Genomic DNA, 27,961 nt, shown 5'->3' on the forward strand with positions numbered 1-27,961 from the left:
GGCAACAGACCAAGCAAAAAAAAGGAAAAGAAAAAACAATGGCTGCTCCACTGGGTTTAAAACAATCTTTTTTTTATTATTGTTGTTTACAGTCAGAATAAGTACAGGAGGACCCATTAGATCAGTGAAAAATCAACTGGGACTTGTAAACGTACGTTAGTCATCAAACTAAACATTGGCAAATAATCCAGATGCTTAAGGTGACAAACAAGGGGAGTTTTGTTTCATTTTGACAGACAAAGCAATAGTTGGGCCATCGGGTTTGAAATGTTCTTTTTATTGACGTTTACGGTCACAATATCTGGTACAGGAGGACCCAGGGACTGGTGATAAATGGACCCACTGCTCCTTGTAAACTTTTCTTTTATGTTAAAGTGTCCAAATGTGGAAGCAAAGGGAGCTTGTGTTCATTTATCTCCCTGATAAAACCTTGTAATATTCAAGCATGCATTTTTTGGGGGGCCATTTCTGACCACCAGCCATCTCAGAAAATTTCTAATTGGTGATGATGAGCTACTTTGAGAACAACAAGATTCACTTCAACACAAATAATGTGCTGAAACAGACAACAACAGTTCTATTGTGCTCCATTTGCTTTTGTTGCTGCAACTTCATCCGTATTGGCATTATCACCTAACACAAAAACATTTCTGAGGACGACATACTTGTGAAAATAAATTTTCACATCTGTCATAAATAACTCTCTCAATCATTCAGTCAAATATTATACAAAAAGTAATGCATTGTTAGCAAGAAAAAAATGCTTTGATTTTTGTATTTTTTGGTTGTTAAAAACATTTTCAATAACTGTCCAATGAAAAGCATGTATCGCCAAATGTTGAGTTGTCTTCTACTTTAAAATGAGTTAGAAACTAAAAAAAACAAAATAAAAACAAAAAAGAATAAAATAAATCACAAAAGTTAGAAATACGTTTTTCTTTGGACGACAATGTTATAGCATTTAACGACATTTTTTGGAATGTGTCAAGTTCTCCAAATGTAAAAAATATTACTAGTTACATGATTTGAAAGCAATTTCTCTCAAGTGTAGTGTTCAACTGCAGTGTTGGTTACTACCAAAACTACACGACATGTCATGAGGTAAATGTGCCGTAACTTTGAAAAATTCATGACACACAAAAAAAAAAAATTTTTAGGTTAAAAAGCAGAGACTTGAAATGGAAGTTCTCAAACAACTCATCAAAATCTTCCCAACACATTTTCAATCTGAAACAGGATCTCAATCGGGACCAATATTTGTTTTTTCTTTATTGATTTTTACAAATCACAAAAGGTTATTGGCAGCACAAGCAGGATTGAGTGTGTGTCAAAAAGGTGAGGCTGGATCTCCTGTTTCCTCACACAACACCTCTTTGGAACGCTATTGTGTCGGAATACTGTGCACCAGCTTGTGCGTTTGTGAGTAGCACGACGTATGCACAAAAACAAATCACACACAGACAGATTAGGCCACAAGGCTTTAAGGGTTTAAAGAAGAAATAACTCAAAATATAAATATCTTTTTATCATTCAAAATTGTTGATATATAAATTATTCTTGACAAGAGTTATCGTACATATGACAACAAAGCGTGTTGGGTCCTATGAATATCAACCAAGTGGTGAGTTAAGGAAGCACGTGCAAAAAGGATTCACCACAATTGAAAACACGCCTGTCTGATGTTATTTTGGACCACAAGGGAGAATTTGGAACGCTGTGGTGAGCACCCCCATGTGTTCAAGTGTGGCGGTCTTTGGACTTTGTGGCAAAAAAAAAAAAAAAAAAAAGATTTAAAAGTCCATAAAGTGGTTTTCAGGCAAATAACGTCTAGTGTTTCAAGCAAGTGGAGACCATCAGTCCGGTTAGAAGTGTCCAGGAGCTTTGAAAATGGTTGCCCAACAAGTTGAGAGGTTCACAATTTAAAACAAAAACCCCAAAAAATCCTTAGTGAGTGGCGGAAAGGGAAGGCGAGTCAGTTACCTGGCACAAAATAAGTGTGCCTACTTGATGCCTTGATCAGAATATTCCCAATTAATAACCACAGGTCTTATTCTTGTGAATTCTCAGTGGGGCAAAGCGTAAAGCAAGTGAAGATGGGGAGAGAAAAAAAAAAAAGGGTTCAATCCTGGAGCTTTTGGTCCTTTTTAAGTCTTCCAGGCAGATCAGGAACATCTACCAGTGACACTCCAAGTTGGCGCCGCTCTGGGAGAGAAGACAGCCGCCAAAAACAGTAGAAGAAGAGAAAGAAGTCACATTAGGGACAAAGGGAGGAAAAGAGAGCCGTTGGTTATAATGTATAGCCGCTTCCAGTGAGCAACCTGAACACAAAATCAAAATTCAAGCAGACGCTCTAATCTGACAGGCCTGCAGAAGAGCTTGAAGGACGTTGGGTCTTGTTGACAGGAAGTGACAGAGACATGGACTGCTGCTGCTGCTGCTGTGGTATGCGTGCATGCGTGCGTGCGTGCGGTTGAAGAAGAGCCCGCCGCGAGAGGAGTGGGTGGTGCATGCATGTTTGAGCGCACGGGACATAGGGGCGCAGAGGGGGGGGGGGGGGGGGGGACAGTCCTTTGTCGGCACATGAGACGCGCCTCCGCATGCGAGCGTTGAGTGGACACGGATGGGAGGAGGGGAGTCGACAGAGGGGGGCGGCCGCTCAACATGCCTGCTAGACTGCGTGAGGTCGTATGCGTGAAAGTGGGAAGAAATCGGAGGGAAAAAGAGGAAGCAAGGGTTTGAGGGGGGGGGGGCAATCATATATGTCATCACTTACCAAATGAAACAGGAGGGCTGCGTTAATCAGAGGGTGAATACAGTTAGACACTCTTGACGCCCCGCGACGGCTTGATGTACACTGCATAGTTCAAGTGGCAATTTCCTCTTTTTTTTTTTCCCCATGCTCTTATGTGACACAATTCTACAAACACAATTCTACAGTTGTACTTTTGAAGACAACTGTAAACGCTAAACGTCGCTGAATGACACAAAAATGCTATGAATCGTCACCAGAATTCACACACACGTCGCGACAGGTCAACTTCAACCTCTGAAATGATCAAAACAATTGCCACAATAATTTGAGCAAATATTCGCTCAGTCAACGTCATTAAATAACTTTAAAATCAAACTCAAAATATGTTTACTAAGAGAAAGTCACTAAACCATAATGTACATTGGCCTAATAACAGAGTTGTGGTAATAGATACATTGTAGTTAATTTTTTTATTGGAATTCTTATAAAGTCCCTTTTTTTAATGCTCTTGGTGTATTTCATAATATACTGTTTTATATTTGTTTCTGTATTGAATATGTATACTGAATATAAAGATTATGTATGAGGTGAAATCTTTTTATAAACTCGATATGGGCTTCCTGATCTCTTCTGCACACTTCAATGTTAAAACTGTTTTTATATTGTCTTTTTGTCTTTGTGCAAAAAAAAAAAAGACGAAATCAAACGAAGCACAAATACACATTAATCAAAAACTAATTAACCTAATTAATCCACTACTATTTTGATAATCAAATACTCGTTTGGAGCATTGCCCCACGCAACTTGAAATATTTGTAGATTTTTTTAAAATTTGTTTTGTGTGTGCGTTGCCATTGCAAATAGTTGATACAACTTCACGTGTGCATCTTATTTGAAATTGGAATTGATTGATAATTTGATATCCATATTCAATTGGAATGGTGCACTTGGATTTGCAGTGTAAACCCAGCCAGTCTGTGTGTGCACTGAACACATAATCTCTTCACATGTAGATAGCCCACATATTAGAAATGGCTCCCAGTTTGATGTCTGAACTTGTTAATCATGCAAGTCCACCTAATATTGGGGCCTTTTAAGTGTATAATAACTATATACAATCAACACCGTCTGGACATACTACACAATGGGATTAATGTAAACTGTTTTGAACCAGAAAGAAAAAAAACAGACTTGTTTGTGATTATGTAGAAACAAGCACACAAAACTTTGCAGAAGGGCACAATTGTGGAGCATAACATTTAGAACTTGAATTTAATGTGACATGAGGAGAAAACAAGTCAATTCAATTATTTTAAGCTCGATAGTGGCCCAAAACGTGACAGGTTCCCTGCAAGTACACAGCTGGGAACTAACTTCAGTATGGCAGGCTGCTATAAACCCAAGTAGTGAAGAAATGCCCTTATGTAAATATGGCTAACGATTACGTTACAAGAACGAAGGATCTGAACAAACTGTTTAAAGTGACAACACACTTCAAAGCTAACTTTCACAAACACGCACACACACACACACAAACACACACACTAACGTAACACCATTCCACCTTCATAGTGGAAACGGCCAATGGTGGTCACACACACATGCGACGCAATCATTTCGACTTGTCAAATGAGGAGGAAGCTACAAAGTCTTGGATAGCGCGGCGGATACTGACCCCTTCTTCTTCTCTGTACGGACTTAGACTGTTGTACACCGCTTCGATAACGCTTTGTCTGCAAGGAGAACAGTGAAATTAAAACAAAAGATGAGAGAATGAGAAAGTTTACTTTTGACTCGTGTCATATTTTAAGGATTATATACATACACAAAATTTAGAAACTACAAGAAAGAGATTTCCAATTAATTTTCAGACTCTCTTATCAGGCTGCTTGTCAACATCATTAAAACATTAAAGAACCAACAAATTTAATTTAGTATGCTCAAGTCCCAAGAATCAAATATTATGAAAAACATGAGTTAGTAACAGTTTGATTGTGCCAACATTTAAAGGAGACATAAAGTGCTATTAAAACAATTCCTAGGTGTCTTAATACACGGCAGTTTCATGCAAATGTACTCCAGAGCCAAGACAAAGACTGACTAGGGTGCTGTGACTAGGTGAGTTTCTAGTCTGAAGGGAAAATTATTAAGTATATTTTAAATCATTAAGTGACATTTAAACTGTTAGGCGGCTTTGAGTTCTTTTGAAAAGTGCTTTATAACTTAAATGTATTATTATTATTATTAAGTAAAAGTGACATTTATATTTTCACTAGCGGGGGTAGTACTTCATATACTTATTTGTCAATCAGTGTGCAGATACAGAATATGGCGCATGCAGTGGACACATCGCCGTAGCTGACACATCAGCTAATCTGTACAAACACTGTCGCTCTACTTCGCTTTTTAATTAGCCGCATTATGTAGCAATATGACAAAATTCTAAATGGCGTGCTCACAGACACATTTTGGTAAATAGGTAGCTAACAATTGCATAATTTCACATTTTATTGGTGGGCGGAACACTTCAGAGACTCAACAATTTGTACCCAAGTAATAAAAAAAATAAAAAAATCGATTTTCCATCAAAAGTCCCCTTTAAGTGGTGGCATGTTGAGGTTTGCCCAAAGATAAAACACCTTATGGTGGCGAAGAGGGGGGGCTCTTACTTGCTGGCAAGGCCTCCCCCTGGCGGCAGTGCCGGCATGCCGCCGTCAGTGGACAGGTTCCTCATCACCGTGGCAAGGTCGGGAAAGCCCTCGTTGGCCGGCCGAGACATCATCGCTGAAAATGACGGCAGAGAGTGCGTTGCGCATGAGGAACGTACGATGAGAGCACGACAGTGAAGTCCATCCAGACATCCAGTTTTGAGAGTACTTGAGCTGTAGCCCTTTTTTTTAATCACTATATACAAATACGAAGTACAAAATAACCACCAATTACTGGTTAATAAACAGTAATTAGGGGGGGGTGGGGGGATGTTTTATTCCAAATTAAAATGAATCAGATCAGTCGATTAATCAATTCTAAAAATATTCGATTACGACAGCACTAAAGGTAGCAAAACTCCGAACTGCGAGGCAGACATACTGACCACTAGTACACTGTGCTACAGAGTCAACAAGTCGACGCATGCAAGTTAGTTGACGGTGGAAAGTTACCATCAAAATGTTCAGCCAAAACATTCTTGTCCCTTCTTCTTTTTGGTCTACCAGTCGTAGATGGCCCAAGAAGCCAAACATTTACATTAGCGCGCAATGCTAAATGACCTAATTTCACTACGAGATGCCAATAAATCCATTTGGTGAACATCTATTTGTAGGATTTGACCATAATGTTAAAACAGCTGGAGAGCCCCTGTTGCCGGGGAGAAGCGCTTCTAAGCAAACGAGCAAAATAAAAAGGCTTTACGGCTCTCCAGAGGGACGAAATGAGGACGAGGCCAATGGAGGAGCGGAGAGAAGGCACTGCAAGAAAATGATGTCGGTGGGTACGCAAGGGGGAATAAGGAAGGGAGATGCTCGCTGAAATGGAAAAGGAGGTCAGCGTGGTGTCATTCTTCTGCATTCAGTGGGACTTAACTTGGTTGGAGGAGGTCAGACAATAGAAATGTGCAAAATCGGGGCAAGACTGCAGCTGCCTTGTGTGTACAGAAAAGTACACGGACATTTGATAAGAATACAACGTTTCCATTCATCCTCACCTTCCACGCGAGACTCCAGGTACTGGTTGATTTCTGCATCTCTCCTCACAGCTTCCTCCGACACTTTGGGAGTGTTGGGCAAACAAACTAACACAACACTCATGTTATCCCGGCTCCCCTAAGGCGCACGGGTGCAGAGAGGAAAGAGGGAAAGCAGAGTCAGTCCGTGCAAGTCAGCCATTATCTCAAACACACACACACACACACACACTAGTGAACAAACCTTGTGCAGGCAGGTGTCCACCACTTCATTGCAGACTCTCTCCAGGTCGTCGGATACCTCCAGCCTCGATTTGACAAACTCGCACAGCTCCTCGTTGGACATGACGTCCCAGATTCCGTCGCACGCCAGGATGACAAACTGATCCTGCTCGGGGGTCCGAACCATCTCGTACACCTCCGGCTCGGGGCTCACCAGCTGCTCGGTGGGGCCCCTGCCGACGACGCACTTGTAGTCGTAGTCCCCCAAGGCCCGGGAGACGGCCAGCGACCCGTTCACCCTCTGGATCATGACGGATCCGCCGGCGTTCTGGATGCGCTCCCTCTCGCGCGGGTTGCAAGGCTTGTGGTCGTGCGTGGAGAAGCACACTTGGGAGTTTCGGTACAAAACGGCTCGAGAGTCGCCGCAGTTCATGAAAAAGAAATGCTCGGGCGAGAGGAGGACGCCCACGGCCGTGGAGCCACTTCGGTCCATGCCGTTGCGCAGGTCCGAGAAGCTGCGCATGTGCTCGTCGATCCTCAGGAAGCCCGCCCGGATGCCGCCTTTCACCGCCTCCACCGTGGGGGCAACCTCTGCCAGAGGGGCGTCGGTCGCGCTCTCTGAAGCGCCTGACGAGCCCTGCTGCCCCACGGCCCCGAAACTGGCACTGATTATGTGTTCCAGAAGGTGCTTGGAGCAGTAGTTGGCAACCCTGGAGCCCGCATGGCCGTCATAGACTGCAAAAAAGGACCAGTCCGTCAGACCGGGTGCGGGCAGTCCCAGCGCGGCTGTGTGAGCATCTTCCATCTCCACGCGCCAGCCCTGCATGGAGCTCAGCCCGTAGCGGATGCCGTTCCCTTCGCCATGGGCGTTGTGCTTCTCCGTTTTGGGCTTGTCCAGGAAGGCACCCATGGCTCTGCCTTGCAGAGACCCACGGCTGCCTGCAGGAGAGGGAAGATGAATCTGATTGAATATGAAACTCGAGCAAAGTCTTAATGTCACGTGCCAAGTTTTGTGTAGCAGCTGCTACAAGTTTCAATCGAAGAATTTGTCATCTGATCATTACAGCAAAGTTATGTTGGCCACCATCTTCGTTTTAAACCATTGGATACATTAATGGCTTAATTCAGGACTAACCAAGGCTGACTAAATGGGCTACCAAAGAAATCTTCTTCTTCTTCTTTTAAATTTAGTCTCAGAGTATGTTGTGTGCCACCACTCAGTGGTCAAGAATATAATTACACCCCAAATAGAACGCAACATAAGAGTTATTCAATGTACAAAAGAAATTATGCGAGACAGTGGGACCGCGAACTCACGATGGAAGAGGATTTACTGTAAACCGAATTGTGTGAGGTTTTCTAGGCTGGTAATTAGTAGGGATGGGTATCGATTCAAATTCCCTCAATCGATTCGATTTCGTTTCACTAGAGTTCAGTTCGATTCGATTTCGATTTTCCCTGATTCAATTTAATTCACTTGGTTCAATCTGATGTATTAAATATGGGACATCAATTCTTCTTAAATAAAAGGGACATGATAAAAACAAAAAAAACTCCACAAACATTAAATGATTATGAATTGTCATAAAGTGCAATAAGTCACGTCTTTCATAAATATAAGAAAATACTTTTAAATTCACGTAAACTGTAAATTTGAAGAAAACTGTAAAATATATATTTTTAATTGGCCTTTAAAATTCGTTGTTTAATTTATGGGAAAAAAGGAATATTAAAATAATCGATTCGTGGTTTTATGAACTAATATCTCGCTCGAAAAGGATCGATTCGATATTGATTATTCCATTTTAAAACCCAGCCCGAGTAATTAGCGTGGTAATACTCAACTTTGATACAGATTACAAACTTAAAGAATCTTTGTGCAGTTTGTCACTTTTTTTACTCACGACTGCCACCTCTGGCCCAAAGTGTAACTGCAACATCCGTCAGGCTCGTTCATGGTGCGCCTGCGAGTACGTGCACGAGCTTAAAGCGACTGCCACAGTTGACCAGCAACTGTCCAAAAACAGTCAAAATGGTGGGAGTAAGTCAAGTCACTCTTTTACCTCGCCACCTACACTAATAGCAACTTAACACCGACGTAAGCGATGTCACAGCAGCCGGACGTCTCCATAGATACACAGGTTGGAGTGGCAGCTCAGAGGGATTATCGTGATTCTTTTCAGGTGCTCGCAGCTTGCGAACGTGTCAGACTTAGCTCAACTAATCTTGGATTTTGTTGTCCTTGCAAGCATTGCAACTTAAGGTGGCATGAAAGGCCGAGGTTTGATTGAAGCGTCAGGTGACTGAGATCAAAAAGGGTCGGTGGATCCAGACAAGCAGGGCTGTTTTAACGAGCTAAGTCAATTTAGCGGTTAGCTGCTGATGGGATGCGCGCCGGCTGTGATCAGCTTGTCAAACACAGACAAGCACACAGGAGCTCGCTCAGAGCTCACTAATGTATATTGCCTTTAGAAGTACATTATGTTAAAGGACCTGGAATTTGGACTTTACCCAGCTTTACATCTCTGGTTAGGCACATAACAAATAATCAAATCAATGTACATATTTAATGCTGTTACAAGCGAGGGGGGATATCTTAAATCGTCTACCATGGTTGATGACTCATCATAAGTTGCATCACAAGCGATCAATTTCCTGGAAGAGCAGCACTTTGAATGGACATGGTCAGTCATCGTCAGCGCAGCGCCATCGGGAATGCCAAATGCGGCTAGACTCCAGGGAGCGGGAAATATGTCCTCTTTTGGACCATGGTGAATGGCTAGTGACCGTATACTTCCTGTCCAAAGATGGTAAACGGTGTCCAGATTTCATGTGCATACATTCTAATTAGCCACAAGCTAATAGGCGGCCAGATTCATAGCCAACAGCAGCATGATGGAAGATTCCAGTCGAAAGTCCGACAGGCCAGCGAGACTCCCTGTTGGGTGGATGCCGAGGAAAGCAGGGCTGTCAACTTCTCAATATGATGCAGACAAAGGTTCGGATGCTGGTGGTGGTTAAAGTTATCACATGATAAGCAGCCGCCAGTTCGCTGCTCAACATAAGGCACAGGAATGCCCAACTAAGCTGAGCAGAATCACCTGCCTCAATATATATAGTCAAATAAATGAGCATGTATCACTGACAAATACATTACGGCTACATTTATTGATTTTGGCCAGTTTAACAAATAGAATTTCAATCATTTCTAAGTGTCCCTTGCATCCTTCTATTTATATGTACATGGGCATCAGGCAAAATAGCATGGACATCCATTTTTCCAAGCGTATAATGGTCATTTGTTTGACTGAGTCTGAGGCATGTTTCATTGCATTCAGCAGACATGCCAACAGTGTCTAAGAGCAAAAACGTCTTCAGTTTTCCAGATTTGGACACTTATTATATGCAAGCGCCAATTAGTTTATTCATTCCAAATTGGTAAGGTTTAAAACCACTCCTTTTCGGTATATCAAATTCCGAAGACATTTATTTTCACTTCAAATCCCCATCATTTCCAGTGGGAGCGTTTGTTGAGGTTAACCAGTGTTCCTGAAAGGATTGTGTTCTTGCATTTAAATATTGTGGAAACCTAGCTGTCGAGGCGAGCCCCTACCAATTGCCTTTGCCACTAATAACGTGAGGTTATAGAGACCACAGACGAAACCAAATGCAAACACATAAAAGGCCTTTTAAACGTGGCCACAGACTTGACAACGGTTGCGTCCAACAGGATCAATTCCATATCAAGATGCCAACACTAACATGTATGAAAGACACTGTCACTCATGCATAACACGATTTAACCACCCAATTCCACAAAATAAACCATTTGACTTCACCACCCAGGGAAACGTTATATTATGACTACCACTAGCATTCAGCAAGATGGTTATAATGGCAGGCTAATTAACCCCCGGCTGATAATGGACACCAATTAAGACATCGCTAACTTGACAGTTGTCAAATTGTACACCCAATATTAGCGACTGTTATGTTTGTGCTCGTGAGTTGGCCTCGTCTGTGTACTTACTGTTAAAGAAGATGCGAAGTCTCTTGGAGTCGTTGTTGGTACGGCTTCAGATGCAGGTTGTGTTTAAGGAGACGGGCTTGTTGTGATAGGCTTAACGCTCTTTAAACATTAGCCTCTGTCGTCCATCGGGCGCTAGCCACCTAGCACCGACTCAAAGCTAGCCGCTAAGTTCACCGCTCCGCCCGTCTCCACGTCGGCGTACGGCTTTCACGGTCATGTTTGAAAGTAGTGTCGGGTGAATACGGGCGGACTATCGGTTGACGAAGGACATGTTTGTTTCGAGGCGACCTAAACGGTAAGCTAATGTCGGCTAAAGCTAAATTAAATGTATGAAGCAGATGACGTTCTTTTCCAACGGAGGGCGGGGCGGAGCCAAGTGCTCGCTTCATGCCTCTGATTGCGCAAGCACTGATTTGAGCTTGTGTTTTGATTGGTCCGGTGAGATGTCGCTCATTGGTTCTGACGTACTGTAAACACTCGACATCTGGCGTGCTTGGATGAGTGGGTGTGTGGACACTTCATTAGGTACACGTGCACAAACTACTGGCGATTAGATAAAAAAAAATCTGTTCGGTTTTGTTTTTAGGTAATATATTTTCTATTTTATTTATTTGTTTTATTAATATATATATTTTTTCTATTTTATTGGGAAAAAATCCTGAGTAATTTTCCCATTTTCCTCAATAATGTTTTTTTTCTGTTTTTTTTTAGAATATTTTGACAGAAAAAAAGTTATTCCGAAAAACAGAAAATATATGTAATAAAACAAACAAAACATACCAAAAAAAACAAAGCCCCGTCCCCCAAAAAATTGAAAAACAGGAGCGTTTTTTTCCAAGTGAATGTAATACGCTTCTGTAGATATGTGACAGAAAAAAACTTTTTTTTAACAGTTAGTACAAGACAAAGCACAAATCATAAAAATACATGAAAATTACTAAATAAATAATATATCAAAATTAAATGTATTTATGTATGTCTTGATATTGTTTATTTGTTTATGTGTATCTGTGTTTGTGTAAATGAATGGACGGATGGACGGACTTGACTGACTGATCTGCAAGATTCCTCAGCTGTCATATCGTGAAGGTCATAGACAAATGCAGCATTAGTGGAACGTACCACGAACAACAATGTGTCAGAGTACAGAGAGGATGTATAACATCTGGTGGACTTGTGCAAATCCCACAATCTTTGCATTCGTGTAAAGAAGACCAAGGAGATGGTTGTGGACTTCAGTAGGAACAGTCGTCCCCTTCCCTTGCATATCGGAGGAGCATCACAGAAAGAGGACTCTCTGCATCATCAAGGACTCAACTCACCCCGCATGCTCTCTCATCCAGCATCTCCCCACAGGCAGGAGGCTATGGAACATCCATTGTAGGACCACCAAATTCAGATAGCGTTTGGTAGCCCCGACATCACCTTTGGACCTCATTGTGCATGTGTCCCTAATGTTGTGGGCAGTGCCTGCGTACAACAAAATCGTAGTTCCCTAAATGCACATGTGAAACGTTTCCTGCTGTTACATGATTTAGATAACAGTATATTCCATTTTCTATTTCAGTTAGCCTGTAATGCTGAGAAGAGATCCCTCATCAAAAGCCCTTTGAGCTATTCTTAGCCGAGCGGGAAGGTATAAGTGGATCTCTCTGCATGAGCGAGATGACTGACAGATAACAAGCGCACAATAAAATAATGTTCCGCTGCAGCATTGCAGTTACACTCCCCGCTCCGAGTCATAAACATTCACTTATGCGATGCGCAGATCATTGACTGACACACATCACTTTATGGCGATCATTGGAGTGGGTCTTCATGTTGGCGCCTGTGTGTCTTGGTTGCAACACTAAGTAGATCATCAATAATAGAGGACGGTCGTTCAGTATACGGTATATGGCATAAATCTTCCAACAAGTCAAGAATGGGCCAGGCATTGATTTCATACACGATAACACAATAATTCCTAAATAATCTTCTCGCAACTTCAAACTGTCGAACGAGTGTGATGTTTGCTTTGCGCAAACGCCTGCTCTAAGAGTTCAGTACTTTTCAGTGGTAGTAGTTCAGATTCTGTTTCAAGAAAATTGCCATGGGTATTGGATAGCATGAATTTCTCTATGCATTGGAGCAGTGTGACGACCATGAAGCTTCTCAAGCTGTTGCTGATGTTTCCAAGTGGTAATTTTGCAATCGATCAAACAGAACATTTATGTGGGTTCAAAGTAATAATGTTCCTCCGTGGGAAACCATAACAACGATGACAAAAATGAGTTTGACTTCGCTGGTCTAATCTCTGCCATATATTTTAAATACCGTACGCTCTACTCATGTTGCTCTAATTAACCACCGTGCACAGAATTGGCTACAAAATGGCCGCGAGATCAATTTTCTTAATGATGTTTTTGTAAAACAATGGAGCGGATCAACAGAGAGTCAAGTGCTGCTTCTTCGTTTATTATCCAGTCTGTGTGTGGAGGAGGAGGAAGAAGAACACGCAGTCGTGAGTCTTCCCTTCCTCTCGGGCCTTAATCACCGAGCAATCACGTCGCCTCACCTTGCCCTTTCGCTCTTCAAGCACAAGAGCTCTTGAAAAGATGATTTCCTGCCTCCTCAGAGGGCGCGCCTTGCTTTTGTCCGCCGAGGAGACGGGTCAAAACAATAATTGTTGGCAAATTGTGCCCGCAAACGCGCGACGCTCATTTGATTTGCATGTCTTTTTTTTTCCCTGTATGTTTGTTTTTTTTTTGCTCTTTGAGGACTCTTTTAACAAATAGTGTGTGTGAGAGAGGGCAAATCTATTCCTTGGTTATGTGCTTGAAAAACAGAGGTAGCATACATATTAATGCATGTTATGTGAAGGGGGCAAGCTGCCCCCCCCCCTTCTTAATGGGATTAGAGTCATTAACCAACTGTTTACTGAATGTGAGAGGACCTCGCTCTCTCTCTCGCTCTCTCTCTCTCTCTCGCTCGCTCTCACTCTGATCCCTAATCAACGAGATGGCCTAGAAGTGCCTCAGGGGCGAATACGAATGAGTGCAGCTGCCCAGTGCGGATTACTGCCTCACTTTACAGGCACAACTGCATAAATATGATCGACGCCTGTATGTATTTACATGTTTGGCCAAATCTTGTACTGTAGGTGTACTTTTGCATGATAATAATCAGATGACTTGGCACTGTATCATACTGAAGTGTGTTTAATATATTCAATATATAATATCATATTTCCTGCTGAATGTAATTAACCTATCACCTGATCCACCAAACCAACCTATCTACCTATAGCCGAGTGCCGCTGAGCCACCTATTGTAGTTTCCTATGTCAAATCTTAAAAATGCTCCCCTGCATTTACATTAATTGGAGCACCTGACCGACTGTCTATTCGTAGCAACAAGTTCACAACATGTAATAAAAATGGGCAATGGTGTATCTCTGAGTGCTACTCAAAGATGTGTATGCATCTTGTTATCAGAACCATCAACAATGAAATGAAAGGAAAGCCCATCGGGACAAAATTTGCTGCGAAAGGTAAACCAAACTATTGTCAGTCACGATTGACAATACTGAGATAAAATACTCTGAATGGGCGATGCAAACAGTGACATTTGTACTTTGACTCCATACAGGGACTCTAGCATAAAACACGCACTGGGAACAGCATTTTCAGTGGGAAAAAAATAACAGCAGTTGTCAGTTACAGTGGCAACGTAAGATGGCTGCCCTCTGGTTTTAGCCGCGAGGGGCCTGTGGGGTAGATGCCACTGACTTCCGACTTCCGTAAATCACACACTCACGCCGTTTTCGGCCACTGCTGCGACACACAGGCCGCCGTCCCAACACTCGCACCCCGACTCCACAACGATTGCACTCTTTTTAGTTGAGTAACTAACATCCTCAGCCCCCATTAGCGAAACTATAGTAATAGCATCATCCAGCAGTTTGCCAAATAGCTCGTGATTCTTAATTTCTTGGGTTTACCTTGTGCGTCAGTATTTCTCCCTCCAGGATTTCACCCTGGCAGTGTGCAGTGTCCTTAAGCCATACTATCATAGCCAACCCCATACAGGTTTAAGTGCATTACACTGCTGCTATCAAATACGCCGCCATAGAGAGGTCGCCCTGAGTTGGTAAATAAATAGTCCTGGTTTAGTGCGCCCACTGTGCTGGGGTCAGAGGGTGGCTGCTTGCTTGGAACAATGGGGCCACACTACCATCTAGTGCCAGAGAGCAGTACTGCAACTGTGTTTTTGCTAGAGGAGGGTACTTTACAGTACAGTACTGTAAGACTACTCACTGTCTGCATACTGTTTTATGAGGAAGACTTTTTTTTTTACCCAAGCGCCACATTAGATTTTTTTTAAATAATAATATATTATATAGTTATAATAATATATGTTAAATCATCTTTGGTACATTTATAAGTTGTTGTTTGACTTTTGGCTTAGTTAGTAAATTATAATAATGACGCTTATTTTACCAAAATGTCTTCCACTAAATAATTTCGAATTACCATTTTATGAGAATTTTAAAAATGAAGACATTTCAATTAACCAATTTTAAGGGGAAATAAGTAAATGAATGCAACAAATTATACAAGGCTGTTGATAATGCACATTTCTATAAATATCCTTTAAAGTTTTATTTCCAACTCTTTCGCTGTACCAAAGTTGACAAGCTGTACTCTGCATAACCTCTTGTGACAAGAACAACCTGAATGGCAAGCCAGATGGCAATAAAGGCCATCGATTGGCTGACTGCCTGAGCCCTCTAGGCCAAGGTGACCCGGGGAAAACCCGGTACTGTACAAGCAATCGGTCCCCGAACGACCTGGGTAGGAAGGCTTCAGCCGGAAGAAATCATTTAACAAAGCAAGGACGATCTTCTCCCTGAGCAGGCATGGAGAAGGCCGGCGTGTCTTCCCCTTGCTCCTCATCCTCATGCTTGTGGTCTTGCTCTGTTCGCTCAACCTTGAGCTGGCGGCATTTAGTCGATCATACTCCAGGGGAAAGAATGTTTGTTTTGCTTGCTAACGATGTGCTCCTAATGGAAAGTTCAAGAGGGAGAGATACATTGTTTTGCATTATTAGTTCTTCAAAGCTCATGGTAAAGACTTACTGATAAAGTCCACCACCAACCATCCACCTATAACCTGGGCTACCCTATTTCTACTTACTCAGCTGCAGTACAAACTGACGGGCCTATTGACCAACCTACGGCACCTGCCTATAGCTATCTACCAACCCTCTTACCTACCTACAGACCGACCACCCGACTGACCAACCTTCTTGACCCTCTAACCAACCCACCTACCTGACATTACTTTTTGTGACCCCGCCTACTGTCCTACTGATCCACCCACCCATCTATTATATATATTATATATATATATATATATCATCCATCCATTTTCTGTACCGCTTGTCCTCACAAGGGTCGCGGGGGTTGCTGGAGCCTATCCCAGCTGGCTTCGGGCAGTAGGCGGGGTACACCCTGAACTGGTTGCCAGCCAATCGCAGGGCACACAGAGACGAACAACCATACTCACAATCACACCTATGGACAATTTGGAGTGTCCAATTCACCTGCCATGCATGTTTTTGGAATGTGGGAGGAAACCGGAGTACCCGGAGAAAACCCACGCAAGCACGGGGAGAACATGCAAACTCCACCCAGGAAGGCCGAAGCCCGGACTTGATCTCACAACCTTTGCACTGGGAGGCGGTCGTGCTAACCAGTCAGCCACCGTGCCTATATATATATATACATATTGGCATATAGAGCAGATGCCCGGCGGGCTGGCCCTTTTTTTGGGGTACTCGTTTGCAGTTCTTTCTAATTATTATTTTTCCTACATTTGACCCCTAGAGACTGGCCCACAATTGAGAGTAACTACTGACCCACTTACCTAATAAGCTACCTGCCGACTGACCAACCGGACGATGTACAAATGTGTCACATGTTGTTCATGTGTGATGATTTGGCAGTTTATTGAAAATAAATGATTCATGTGAAGCAGAACTTCACACTGAAGCAGGTGTGTGTGCGTTGTGGTGAGAACCCAGTACAGTGTGATCTAACTGCAGCTGACAGGCAGATTTGAGGCCTCTCTCCAGGGTCCACTGCGAGAGTGTGTGTGTGTGCTTGCGCATATGTGTGTGTGTGTCTCATTAGAAGCTCAGTGTGAAAGGCAGCAGGTCACCTGTATGTGCTTGTGTGCATATGTCAAGTCGTACTCTTGGTCATATAATTTAAAAGAGCGAAACAAGCTGGCGCTCCTGTTTGTTTTGGCCTCTCTACATATAACATGAGTCCAATATGCGGCCTCGTCACTTATTTATCCCTCAGCCACTTCCAGGGCCCACGTTAACCCCAAACGACAGCTGCGTCGGGCCTGATAGAGAGACCCGCCGACCTGAAGGAAGCAAGCGGGACAGAACGGTACAAAGGAGATCAATGATGTATCCGGTGGTTCAAATTTGGACTGGCAATGAGGAGACACAACAACTGAGTTCAAACCCACCTACCGACTGATCCAAGTACATATCGACCTGCTTAACTACCAACTCAGACCATCTATCTACCTGTCTTGTGACCTACCAACTTGCATCTACCTGCATACGTACTGACCTACTGACCCGCCGAACAATCTACACAGTAAATTTTGTAGAGCAAATTTTACTCTGAAAAAGACTATATTCGGTCCCAGTCTAAACAGAGTCAACTTTATACTCGAAAGAGAGTCAAACGTTAAAATGAATAAATAAATCAAATTCAACAGTTGCAGAACAACCACAGAACCTTCGGGGTGGGAGAGAGCCAACCTAATGTTAGAGTAGACAATATTAAGTATTGTACTCTTTGCGTGTTCAATTAACTGAATGGTGAGATCCTGGTGAAGAAGTCCCTTTGCAAAGGTAAATAATTATCAGAAGCTTCTGATGACAAAAGGCTGACGACACTGAAGCCGTGTTCTGGTCAGATTGTTGTGTCCGGCTCTCCGTCACATCCTTCATTTATTCAAAAGTGGGTGAATAGAAGTCTCCGCCCATCAGCCCACAGCACACTTGGTTACAACTCAGTGAATACAAGAGAATCTGTTCCCATGGGTATAAATCAGATTAGAGAAAAACAATAATAATAAGCCTGCAACTCCCTTCCGACCGGCAGAGACCGGCCCTCCCATTAGAGATACCAAATGTACAAACCCGTTGCCCTTTCTCATGAAAGTAACACAGATAAGAATACAATTCTATTCATTGAGCCATACTGCTATAACTAAATCCAAAACGGCTAAAATATAAATTGAAACTGAAAAACAATGTTAATAACTCATCACTAACCACTGACCCATGCCCCTCCTGGGCATGGGTCAAACTTGATGTCAATATATCGCAGGTCACTTGGTTTAATTTTTTGGTCTTCTTTGGGACACATCAGCAATATGTTAGCTAACATTAAGTCTAGCATAGCTCAAGTGGTAGCGTGGCTATCTTCCATGCTGAAGGTTGTGGGATCTCAACCTTTGAGGGTTTTGTTATGTTGTTGTTTTTTTAGCTTTTTACTCTTTTCCAAGTTTACCAAATATAGTATTTTTTCCAGTAAAGTTTACTCTGCGAAATTTACTCTGTACCTACAGTTTCTTCAAATCTACTTACCTACAGACCGACCATCCACCTACCAAACGACCCGCATACCTACTACACCTTGCTTGCTTGCTAGTTAGCTTGCTAGCTAGCTAGCTAGCTAGCTAGGCGTGTGGATGGCTGAGTGGGTAGCTAGCTTGCTAGCTAGCCATCGACCTACTCACCTAATTCCTTCCCAATACTTTTATTCACATTAAAAAATAATTTTAATCTGAACAAATAATTTTAAATAATTACGTACTTAATTATTTTTTTTTTAAGTGGCGCGTGTAAGCGTGTGTGGTATGAACGTGTCTACGCACTAGTGGAAAGGGAGGGGGTTGGGGTAGTAGGATGACAGTTACTTTACAGCATGTCTGACAGCCATCATATGATCCTGAGACAGCGTGACAGCTGTCTTCACACCCCCTCCGCTTATACACACACACTCACACACACACACACACACACACACATCGAGCGAATGGCGGCTATTGCAGCCACACGCATCGACAGCAGGCCAGAGGATGAAGAAGAGAGCGACGGACAGATTGGCGGAGTAGACATAGGTTAGGGACGGAGCGACTGGGGGCCAGACAGGAGACAGATACGCAGATGGACAAGACACCAAAGGGCTGGTGGACGTCAAAAAGTCAGCTGACAATCAGGAGGATTGGCTCGGAAAGGGATGCAGAGGAGGTTGTCGAATACGAATTAAGCAGAGATGAACTGACCCTTGCGCTGAAGTGGATGAAGGTCGCTGGATGAAGGTCGCTGGATAAAAGTTCTTATGCAAAAAAGGAATCAACCGCCCACCCTGAACCCCCCCTTAAACCAATAATTAAATGTCGTTTTTAATATATATGAATTTTATTCTTAGTTATGTTATCTTGCCGTTAGGATTAGTGGAGTGGGTGCGTGGAACAATTTGTAAAAAAACAAAAACAATTTCCTCAAAGTTTGCAACCCCTTGCCCTAAACAATACCGCTGATTTATCGCAGTAAAGGCACCAAAGACTTTGAGGCTCCAAATATTGTAGAGGCGCCTTCATCGAAGCGCAATGGCAGGCGGTGTGCTCTAATGCGACGAGACATTCCACACCTTGGCGCACGCTAGCTGGCATATGCTAACTAACAATATGACGTCCGCTAGCTCACGCGTTAGCATGACGGCTACTCATCTATACTCTCATTTGTTTGGGTTTGGCCGTCCACATCTGTTCACTCTGTCGTGGCAGACGTATCCAACGCACAACTCGATTGGATCAGACTATTTGGGAGCTTATGTAGCAGCCCCCCCCCCCCTCTGTGCTTGGGATGGGGAGGGGGGGGGGCAGTTTCACTGTAGGGCCTTTCCTTAAAGCAGAGGTGACGTGTCCCCATGCACTAACGTCAACATCACAGCCAGGACCAGAGCGCTGTCAAACACGCTAACGCACAACCTTTTTGAAGTCACACTAACACAGAAAGAGTGTGTGATTAATCCAATGAAAAAACACCGCCCGCCCCCGCCCCACCTATCCCAAAAATGCCAAAAGCTCCCCCATTCCTCCTGAAAATGTGACACGGTTACCCTATTGTGAGGCTAGACCGTGTGATCTTTTCACTTGGGATATGAGAAATGCTTTCCAAAGATGTTCTGCCAGATTTCACCTTGCAGTCATTTCCTATTTCACACCAGGTACATCAGCTAATGCAGGGTTGTCTTTTTTTCTTTTTTTTTTGACATATGGGCCAGTTTATTTGTAAGCGAGATAATAAATTTAACTCATTCTTGCACTTTGAGATTTATTTTATAAATGTAAAGTGCGTTACAAATAAAGTATATTATTATTATTATTATTATCATTCACTCCCAGCTATTTTCACTGAAGCAATCCCCTTCGCTCCGAGCTGGTTTACTGAATTTTTTATGATTTTGCAAGGTGCACAGAATATTCAGTTCTATTGCTATAAAAACATGGAACCTGCCAAAAGAAAGATTGGAGTCTCTTCTTTCATTTGGGAAACAAAGTATATTTCTTTCTGTTTTGTAGCAATTAGCATTCGAATATAGCTAAGTTTCATCATTATTCACAAGCTTGTTGAAAACACTGGCAAAAAGAGCTTGTTGCAACATGGCCCTGGCTGATCTCTTATACTCTGCTGCCACCTGATGGCCATTTTTTGTAACAACTACCATTGCTTTAAGTGACCTCTTCATGTCAAAAGCTGTATCAAAGCCTTATGTATGCTCTAGCATAAAAATAAATAAATAAATAATAACAATTAAAAAAACATATAAATACGTTTTTGGGAGTGAAGGACAACACATTTAAAAACGTATTTATAGTTTTTGGGTTTGAATGAGAGTTCAAATGTGTATCTCGCTGGCGTCAGGCCAAAACCACCTCTGTCACAATCTGGTTAAAACAAAAAAAGTCGTTATGTAAAATAGTTCATTTTATTAATTAATTTACATAAATCAACACATTAAGGAAGAAGATTATGTATCAGAGTAAAGTTTTGCCAATGTCTCAGGTGGCACTTTTGACTCTCTTAAGAACCCCTAAAAAAAAAAAGGTCCACCAAGATACACAAATGCACGAAAACTGGTATGCTTCCAGGCAAATTGAGGCCCTACAAATGTCAAAATTCTCCCTTGGTGGAGAATCTGTTGTAATGAGTAAGTGAACCCTTCTTCATCTTCTTCAATGGGGCCTTGGCAGACTGGAGAAGACGCACTGACGCACTCCATGTGAGAACAAATATCCAAGACTGGAGACGGCAACACAGCGGAGGCAAGGAGGTTTTGGAGCGTGAAAAGGTTGTCCATGCAAATACATGTACGTGTTTGTTGCCTGATCTGCTGGACATGTCCTCATGACGCACACCCCTGTGAGAGAGAATTCAAGAGAGATGTAGATAACTAGAGGAGGTGGATGACAAACAGGAGGAGACAACACAGGGAGCCGTGGCTTGTTTTGACCGTGACGGAAAAGTGGAGGCGGCAGGCAGTGAGCTGGCCTACTACTTTGCGAGTGTTGAGCTCAAAGTGTGTCAGCGTCAAGGTGATACGCTCAATACCATTATCCAATAGCGCCACCTATGGAACTTGATCAAATAAATCCCCCAACTCCAGTTGTACCCATCGATGATAATAAAACTTTGGTATGAAAAGCAGCCGACTGACAATTTGTTTTTCCTGGTCAAAATGGTGGAAAGCTCAATGAAAATGAAAGAATCCACAATAAAATGGAACTCAAGTCTATGTGCCCCCTCTAGCCTAATCCTTATGATTAATATTGTGTGTGTGTAATGTCAATGAAGCAGAGAAATTTCTCTCTCTCTCTCTCAGGGCGGCGGCCATTTTGCCTTGTACAGTTTGCAAGCTGAGACCTTAACAGTACAAGGCAAGATGTCCGCCCCCTGAGCTGGATAAAAATGAGTGGATTTTTCTCCTCGTATCAGAATACTTTGTTTCGACTACGTGGGGGACACATAGAACATATTATTGTAAAGAAAAATGTAGACTTTACTTTAAGCACTGTACATTTAGAGCATTAACTCATTCACTCACAGCCATTTTCACTGAAGCAACCCCCTTCGCTGTTTTACTGGATTTTGACTGATTTTGCAATTTTTATTAAAAACATTTTTATATTGCTATAAAATCATGGAACCCTTCCAAAAGAAAGATTCTTTCATCAGAAAAAAGTAAATTTCTATCTGTTTCCGTTTGGCAGCAATTCAAATGATATATAATATAATATAGCTAAGTTTCATCATTAGTCACAAATCTGTTAAAAACTGTGGGGAAAGAGCTTTGTTTCAACGTGGCCCTGGTTGATCTCTTATACTCTGCTGCCACCTGCTGGCAGTTTTTTTGTAATGACTACCATTGCTTTAAGCAAGCTCTTCAGGTCAGAGGCTGCGTCAAAGCCTACTGTATGCTCTAGCATTGAAAAAAAAAACGTAAAAAATGTATAAATATGACAATATTTCAACTAAAACGCTTTTATATGCTTTGGGCAGCAAATGAGTTAACGAGTGAGAATGATAGCGTAATGCTGAAGTTAGCTTCCATTTCAACCTATGGCTGAAATAATAAGCCCAGGCCAAGCTAAACCAACAATGTAAACCACATATCACAATCAAAATGTGTGGTTTTAGGCTCAAGTGCTGTCAAAGTTAAAGCTTTAAAAGCATTAACTCTTGAGTTAAAGCTTTAACTCTGGAGTTAAAAAGCATTAACTCTTGACAGAGCTAGTTTTAGCACTGACTTGAAATTGGCGCAAAAGGACGAGTCGTGTGAACCCATCTTATGTTGCCTTTAAAGTCCCAGCAGACGCAGCACATGTCACAGCACACTTGTCTGCGGCATTTCAGCGATTTGGAACATCAAGCCCGCTCCGCTCACCAGTAGCGTGAAGCTGCGATCTTCACACGTATGACACCTCAGTCACACTGAGGGGCGAGTCGGTCGACACGCGTAGCGGCCTTCGCTACTGTGCCGCCATCACATTCTCACTTCCTGATGCGGAAAGACAGACAGCGATCCTCTGGGACGCGGACACACTTCTCTCCCATGCTTCCTTCTTCGTGCATCGTCCTCGTGTGGATGCGGGGGAGAGGGAGGGCCGGAGGTTAGACGTTCGGAGATACATCGATACGCTGGTGCTCTCAGGTCGGCTCCTGCGGGAACGCTATTATGGAGAAGTGAGCGAGGGAAGGGGAAGTACAGGATGACATGGAAGGCACTCATGAGAAGATATGACACGCTTGGAATGAGATAGCCAAACGCAGATTTCTTTATTTACTCCATTTTCGTGTTGATTGGTGAAACTGGATACATTTTCCAAATTTTCCGAATCCTCGAATCATCAAACGTTAAAGGCCATGGAGTCTTTTTTTTTTTTTTTTTTGCAATTTACAATCCTCCTCATTTAGACAATTGCCCCAGAAGGAGTTTGTGAAAGAACAAGCCCCTGAGTTCACCCCAAAAAGTTGCTTCTAAGAAAAATAGCCAACTTCCTGTTCAATTTTGCCACTTCCTGTTTAATTTCATAAGTGACTCCATGAGACTTTTTTATGTGTCCTGTTATGTATCTAAAATGACAAGGGCGCTATTGACTGATATTATTATTATTTTGCCCACATTTGATTGTGGAAACAAAATCGTTTCAGAATTTCACATCGGCCATCTGTTGAGAGTACATACTTTGCTCATTTGAGCAAATTTCTTCGTAATTGCTTGTCTACGAACAAGCCTTGGAATTCACATCAAATCAGATCAAAATGTTTTCCATAGGGGTGTCTTCATCCTCCGCTAACTTTAGGTCACTGAGAGGCTAGCGTTCTCTCCACCCTGCGTTTCAGCACATCAGGCGTGTGTCTGCGCTCACACGGATGCAGAACGAAGGCACTTCACAAACACGGGCGATGTGTTTATGTGCTGAGGTTGTCAATGAAAGGAAGGGGGATGAGGATGCTGTGCCTGTGACTGTGCAAGGGCATCCTGTGAGCGGGAAGGACAACATATTAAGTAAATAATGGATCCGGGTGTTTGAATTATTGACGGCGTGCATTGATGCCTTCATGCCCGGGGGGGGGGGGGGGGGCTGAGCCAACATTCCAGGGTTCATTCATGAAAAATGGGGAATGGGAGTGAAAGGGGTCATGGTGACTGTCACTGCAACACACCTTTCACCGATATGCTACTATGGGATGTTAATTCCAAAGATCCTGCCAGAAACATGTGCCTTTTACATTTGACTAAACTTAAACACTTGCTTATGGATGTTTACATACAAATGGACCCCGCCCTCCCCCCCCTCACACACACACACACACACACACACACACACACACACACACACACACACACACACACACACACACACACACACACACACACACACACACACAGTTTCCCTAGTGGGTGCCCTACATACTGCAACATCTTTTTGAGCTGACAGGTGCCAGAACAGGCCACATCGACTCTTTTCCTGCACACAAACACACACACCCTGCTGTTGTAGAGTAAACAGCAACAGTCATGCCAAGACTGGACATGCCCAAAAGGCAGAGGCTGCTCCCCGTCACCTATCAGCTGGTGGCAGACAGAGGGATGTGCGTGTGTGTGTGTGGTGTGGTGGTGATGGGGGTTGTCTTGTCTGTGTGTCTTTGTACAAGTGTGTGTCAGTAACTTCCTTTTTTTGGGGGGGACTTGAACATAAAAGTCAACATGGCCCAGATTACTTTCTGAAATGTCCTGTCGGAGTGTGTTGAGAGGGCTAGCTACACACATTCAGATTTTTAGCATAACATCGATTTCGATCAAAAAAGGACTCTTAACCCAATACCCATACCAAAGGATAATCGCTCAAGATCATTTGGAGCAAATCCGATAGTCAGGCCTTTGATGACTTTGATTGGGACGAATTAGGCTTGGTTATTGGTATGTGTGTACCCTGCTTTAAAAATGGAACATCTTCAACACTATTTTCCCGAGAACAACTGGGAGGATAAAGCACTCTTAACACACACTACACAACCTTTGCTGACTTTAACATTCATGATTGCCAGCCCTCTCAGTTTTCTGGGAAGAAGTGAGGAAAAAGCATTCTTAACACACTCCACATTACGTGATAATCGCTCAGGACCTTCTCTGTGGGTGCGATGTGCCCCTGCGCGTTCTAACTCACCAATACTAATTCACATATAGTCTCAACGAAATGTGTTTACTACTACTGTGCTATGTGCCAGTAACCAAGCTGATGCATCCCAGCAAGATGCGATGTCACTGGACATGTCAGAGTGGGAGGAAGGAGACACAAGAAGGCAGCAGTCTGCCCAGGAATGCTGGCACAGCAGCCAGGGGCAGGGGAAGAAGGGGGGGGGGGCTGGGGGGACAGCATGGCACACGTCAACCTTAGACCCCTTTGTCGTATTCCGTCTTCCGCCCACAGGGTACGTTAGGCATCACGGGGACCCGTTTGCCCGACGAGGGGTGGACAGCCATGTGACAACTCCCCACCTGCGTGACCTTTACTGTGGTTTACTCCCCCGCAGGAGACGATCACCTCAAAGCAAACAGCCCCGTGGGAGATGTGGATGCACTACGGAATCAGGAAGACACATGTAAAAATAGACAATGATACGAATGTGTGAGAAAGACTGATTATATTTCAAAGTGTGCTTATTAGTCTAAATATAGAGGTCATGTTCTGAATTGTATCTCACTATAGAGATGGTGCAGTCAGAGGACCTGATGTGAATAGTGCAAATCTGTGAGTAATCAACACAAACCACCCAAAATGTTTATATTTGCCTATATTATTAGTTTAACTCTAAATACACAAAAAAACGAACTCAAATTTCCTTTTTGGGGGGGACCTTTTCTGTTATGTATTTAATGTACAATGGCATCAGCGGGACACTGCCTCTTTAAGAATACGTCATCACAATCCAAGATGGCGGCGCACTGATTCGCTGGCCAGACGTGTTTGCTAATCCAAATAGGTGAGTGAAAGAAATTTTAGTATGACAAATTGGTGTCGAAATGTCGTAAATGCCATGAAACGTGTTTATAATTCAGTTCGAAGCACTCGTCGAGTCTGCAATTGACGCTAATACAGTTTTGAATTAATCTTTTCCTCTTTGTTATGACCACGTGACACTACTGTAATATAAGTCTGTTTTGCTTACGTCTCAGGTTTTCAGGTTAACACGCCGAATTATCCTGCGCTGTTTTGACAATAATGAATCCAATAATTAGACGGACACTTCCCCCGTCAGTGAGGAATCTCCTGACAGACATCGGTCCAAAAGACGAGTGGCCGGATGAAGCAGAGGATGCCTCGGCAGTCAGCAGGGATGGAATCCTGCTCCCCGGAAGAGGGACTTCTTCTGGACAAGAAGAATTCATCACTCAGGCTTCGGCTGTTGGGAAGAACTCAAAATTGTGCATGCTGTGCAACTGTAAGCCTGCGTGTTACACGTGCCCTCGGTGCAACTTGCATTACTGCGGCGTGGCTTGCTACCGCAGTCCGGATCACTCCATGTGCTCAGAAGAGTTCTACAAGGAGTCTGTTCTTAAGGAGTTGAAAAACATGGGGGAAACAGACCAAGAGGGGAAGAAGAAAATGCATGAGATTCTTCTCGGGCTGAGACAGAAGGCACAAGAGACAAACGGAGGAATGGAAAGCGTGTTAAGAGAAGCCGGGATGGACCAAGAAGGCGACATTGAGGCTCTGGAGCTGCTGTCCAGATTACCTGAACTTCAGGAATCGGGAGCAGATGGTGCGGGGGAGATTGAGGACATCTTGAGAACACTGGAAGAGATCGGAGGCCAGGAAGCAGATGAAGAGCCATCGGAAAACGTGGCCCAACATCTGTCAGAGCTTGACCTCGACAAGCTCTCCGAAGAGGAGCTGTGGGCACTCCTTGACAGCCAGGAGAAGGAGAAGTTCACCGGTCTGCTGAAGGGGGGCGCTCTCGGCGGGTTAATCCCCGTGTGGAGGCCGTGGTGGGGGGAACATGACGAGGCAGGGCGAGCGCTGGTGGAGGTACTGGAGGAGGAGGTTCAGAATTCAAACCAAAATGTCAAAAAGACTAAGAGCAAGAATAAAACGTCAATCTCCGCTCTCTCTGGTGTTCCAACCATTTCTGCAAAAATCCCCAAACTGAGCTCTTTGTGTCCAAATCCATCTCCATTGATTTGCTACAATGTGATCAACACTCTTTATTGCTATACTTTCACATTGCAGCTCTTCAACGGCGATGCTGATTCACTCCTGTTTGAGTTCTGTGACATGATGCTCACGTTGTCCGAGGCTCTAAACTCCAGCAAGGTTTTCAACTCTGTTCAAGAGGCCGTGCACAGCGGCGAGACTCTCATTTTAGCAGGAGGATTCCTCAACAAACAAGAATCCCGCGCCACAGACTTGGCGGTAGAAGCTGCCGCCCACGTCCTGACGGGTAGAAACAAGGAGAACGCCGCAGAATACATCCTGGCGGCCCTGAGTCAGCTGCGTTCGGCGCTCTCCCGAGCCAGGGCCTCTTTTTCTAAGGAGGGAGAAGAAGGAGCAAAGAGACAGAAATACTTCTTGGCTTCCAAGAAGTGTGAATTCTTTCAAGCTTGGACGCTGGAACATTCGCAGGACACTCGCGGATTGGCTTTGGAGCTGTGGAACGAGCACGGTCGCCGAGAGAGCCAAAGGAAAAGTGTGGAGGAAACAAAGACGCTAGTTGAGAGCTTTAAAAAAGGAAAGAGGAAAAGTAATAGTATGTTGATCCAAGAATTAAATTAACAACTTTTATAAATGTTTTAGATGATATTTTATTTTATTATTACATTTTCTGTCACTATTCATAAAATGTTGGAGTTCATAAAGAGTTGTGTGCTTGTACAATAAAGTCATGTTTTGTGGCATTCCTAGTTATACTATTGAACAATTTAAGTTTGTATTCATTTTAAGTGGCATTTATTGATAATTGATGGTTTTACACGAAAATCATAATTTGGGCAATCATCTTTTAATCTATGTATTTTACATTTTCTCCCATGATGGCAGAATTAAATAGTGTAGAATATCAAACGCTGCAAAAATGTGTTTTTGTGTTATTGTGGCCATTTTACATTCATACATCACAGTACATTTTGCCA

At 43.2% G+C, this 27,961-nt stretch overlaps 2 protein-coding genes across 8 annotated transcripts; one reads left to right on the top strand and one right to left on the bottom strand.

Annotated features, from left to right (window-relative positions):
* Positions 1-55: 55 nt before the first annotated feature.
* Positions 56-14,835, bottom strand: ppm1ba (protein phosphatase, Mg2+/Mn2+ dependent, 1Ba). Of its 7 annotated transcripts, none has more exons than XR_015096889.1 (7): positions 10,687-11,064; positions 6,679-7,595; positions 6,456-6,573; positions 5,392-5,536; positions 4,428-4,485; positions 2,774-2,790; positions 56-2,202 (listed from the first exon to the last, which is right to left on the bottom strand). XR_015096889.1 is itself a non-coding variant. In XM_086093073.1 (7 exons), coding segments are annotated over exons 2-7 (1,197 nt in total). In that variant the 5' UTR covers positions 7,567-7,595; positions 10,687-11,064; the 3' UTR covers positions 56-2,201. The 7 variants fall into 7 exon arrangements, 5 of the variants coding, with proteins under 5 accessions (XP_085949199.1, XP_085949198.1, XP_085949197.1 ...); XM_086093073.1 differs by having other exon boundaries at positions 5,422-5,536; XR_015096888.1 differs by lacking the exon at positions 2,774-2,790.
* A 10,924-nt stretch (positions 14,836-25,759) lies between these two features.
* On the top strand, positions 25,760-27,904 carry znhit2 (zinc finger, HIT-type containing 2). Its single transcript, XM_086093374.1, has 2 exons — positions 25,760-25,815; positions 26,009-27,904. The coding sequence occupies exon 2, from the start codon at positions 26,055-26,057 to the stop codon at positions 27,603-27,605; it is 1,551 nt and encodes a 516-aa protein (XP_085949500.1). The 5' UTR covers positions 25,760-25,815; positions 26,009-26,054; the 3' UTR covers positions 27,606-27,904.
* Positions 27,905-27,961: the final 57 nt, after the last annotated feature.

The sequence above is a fragment of the Leptonotus elevatus genome, chromosome 13 (genome assembly GCF_054856555.1).
Source record: "Leptonotus elevatus isolate MCC_2025b chromosome 13, RoL_Lele_1.0, whole genome shotgun sequence".
Taxonomy (NCBI): domain Eukaryota; kingdom Metazoa; phylum Chordata; class Actinopteri; order Syngnathiformes; family Syngnathidae; genus Leptonotus; species Leptonotus elevatus.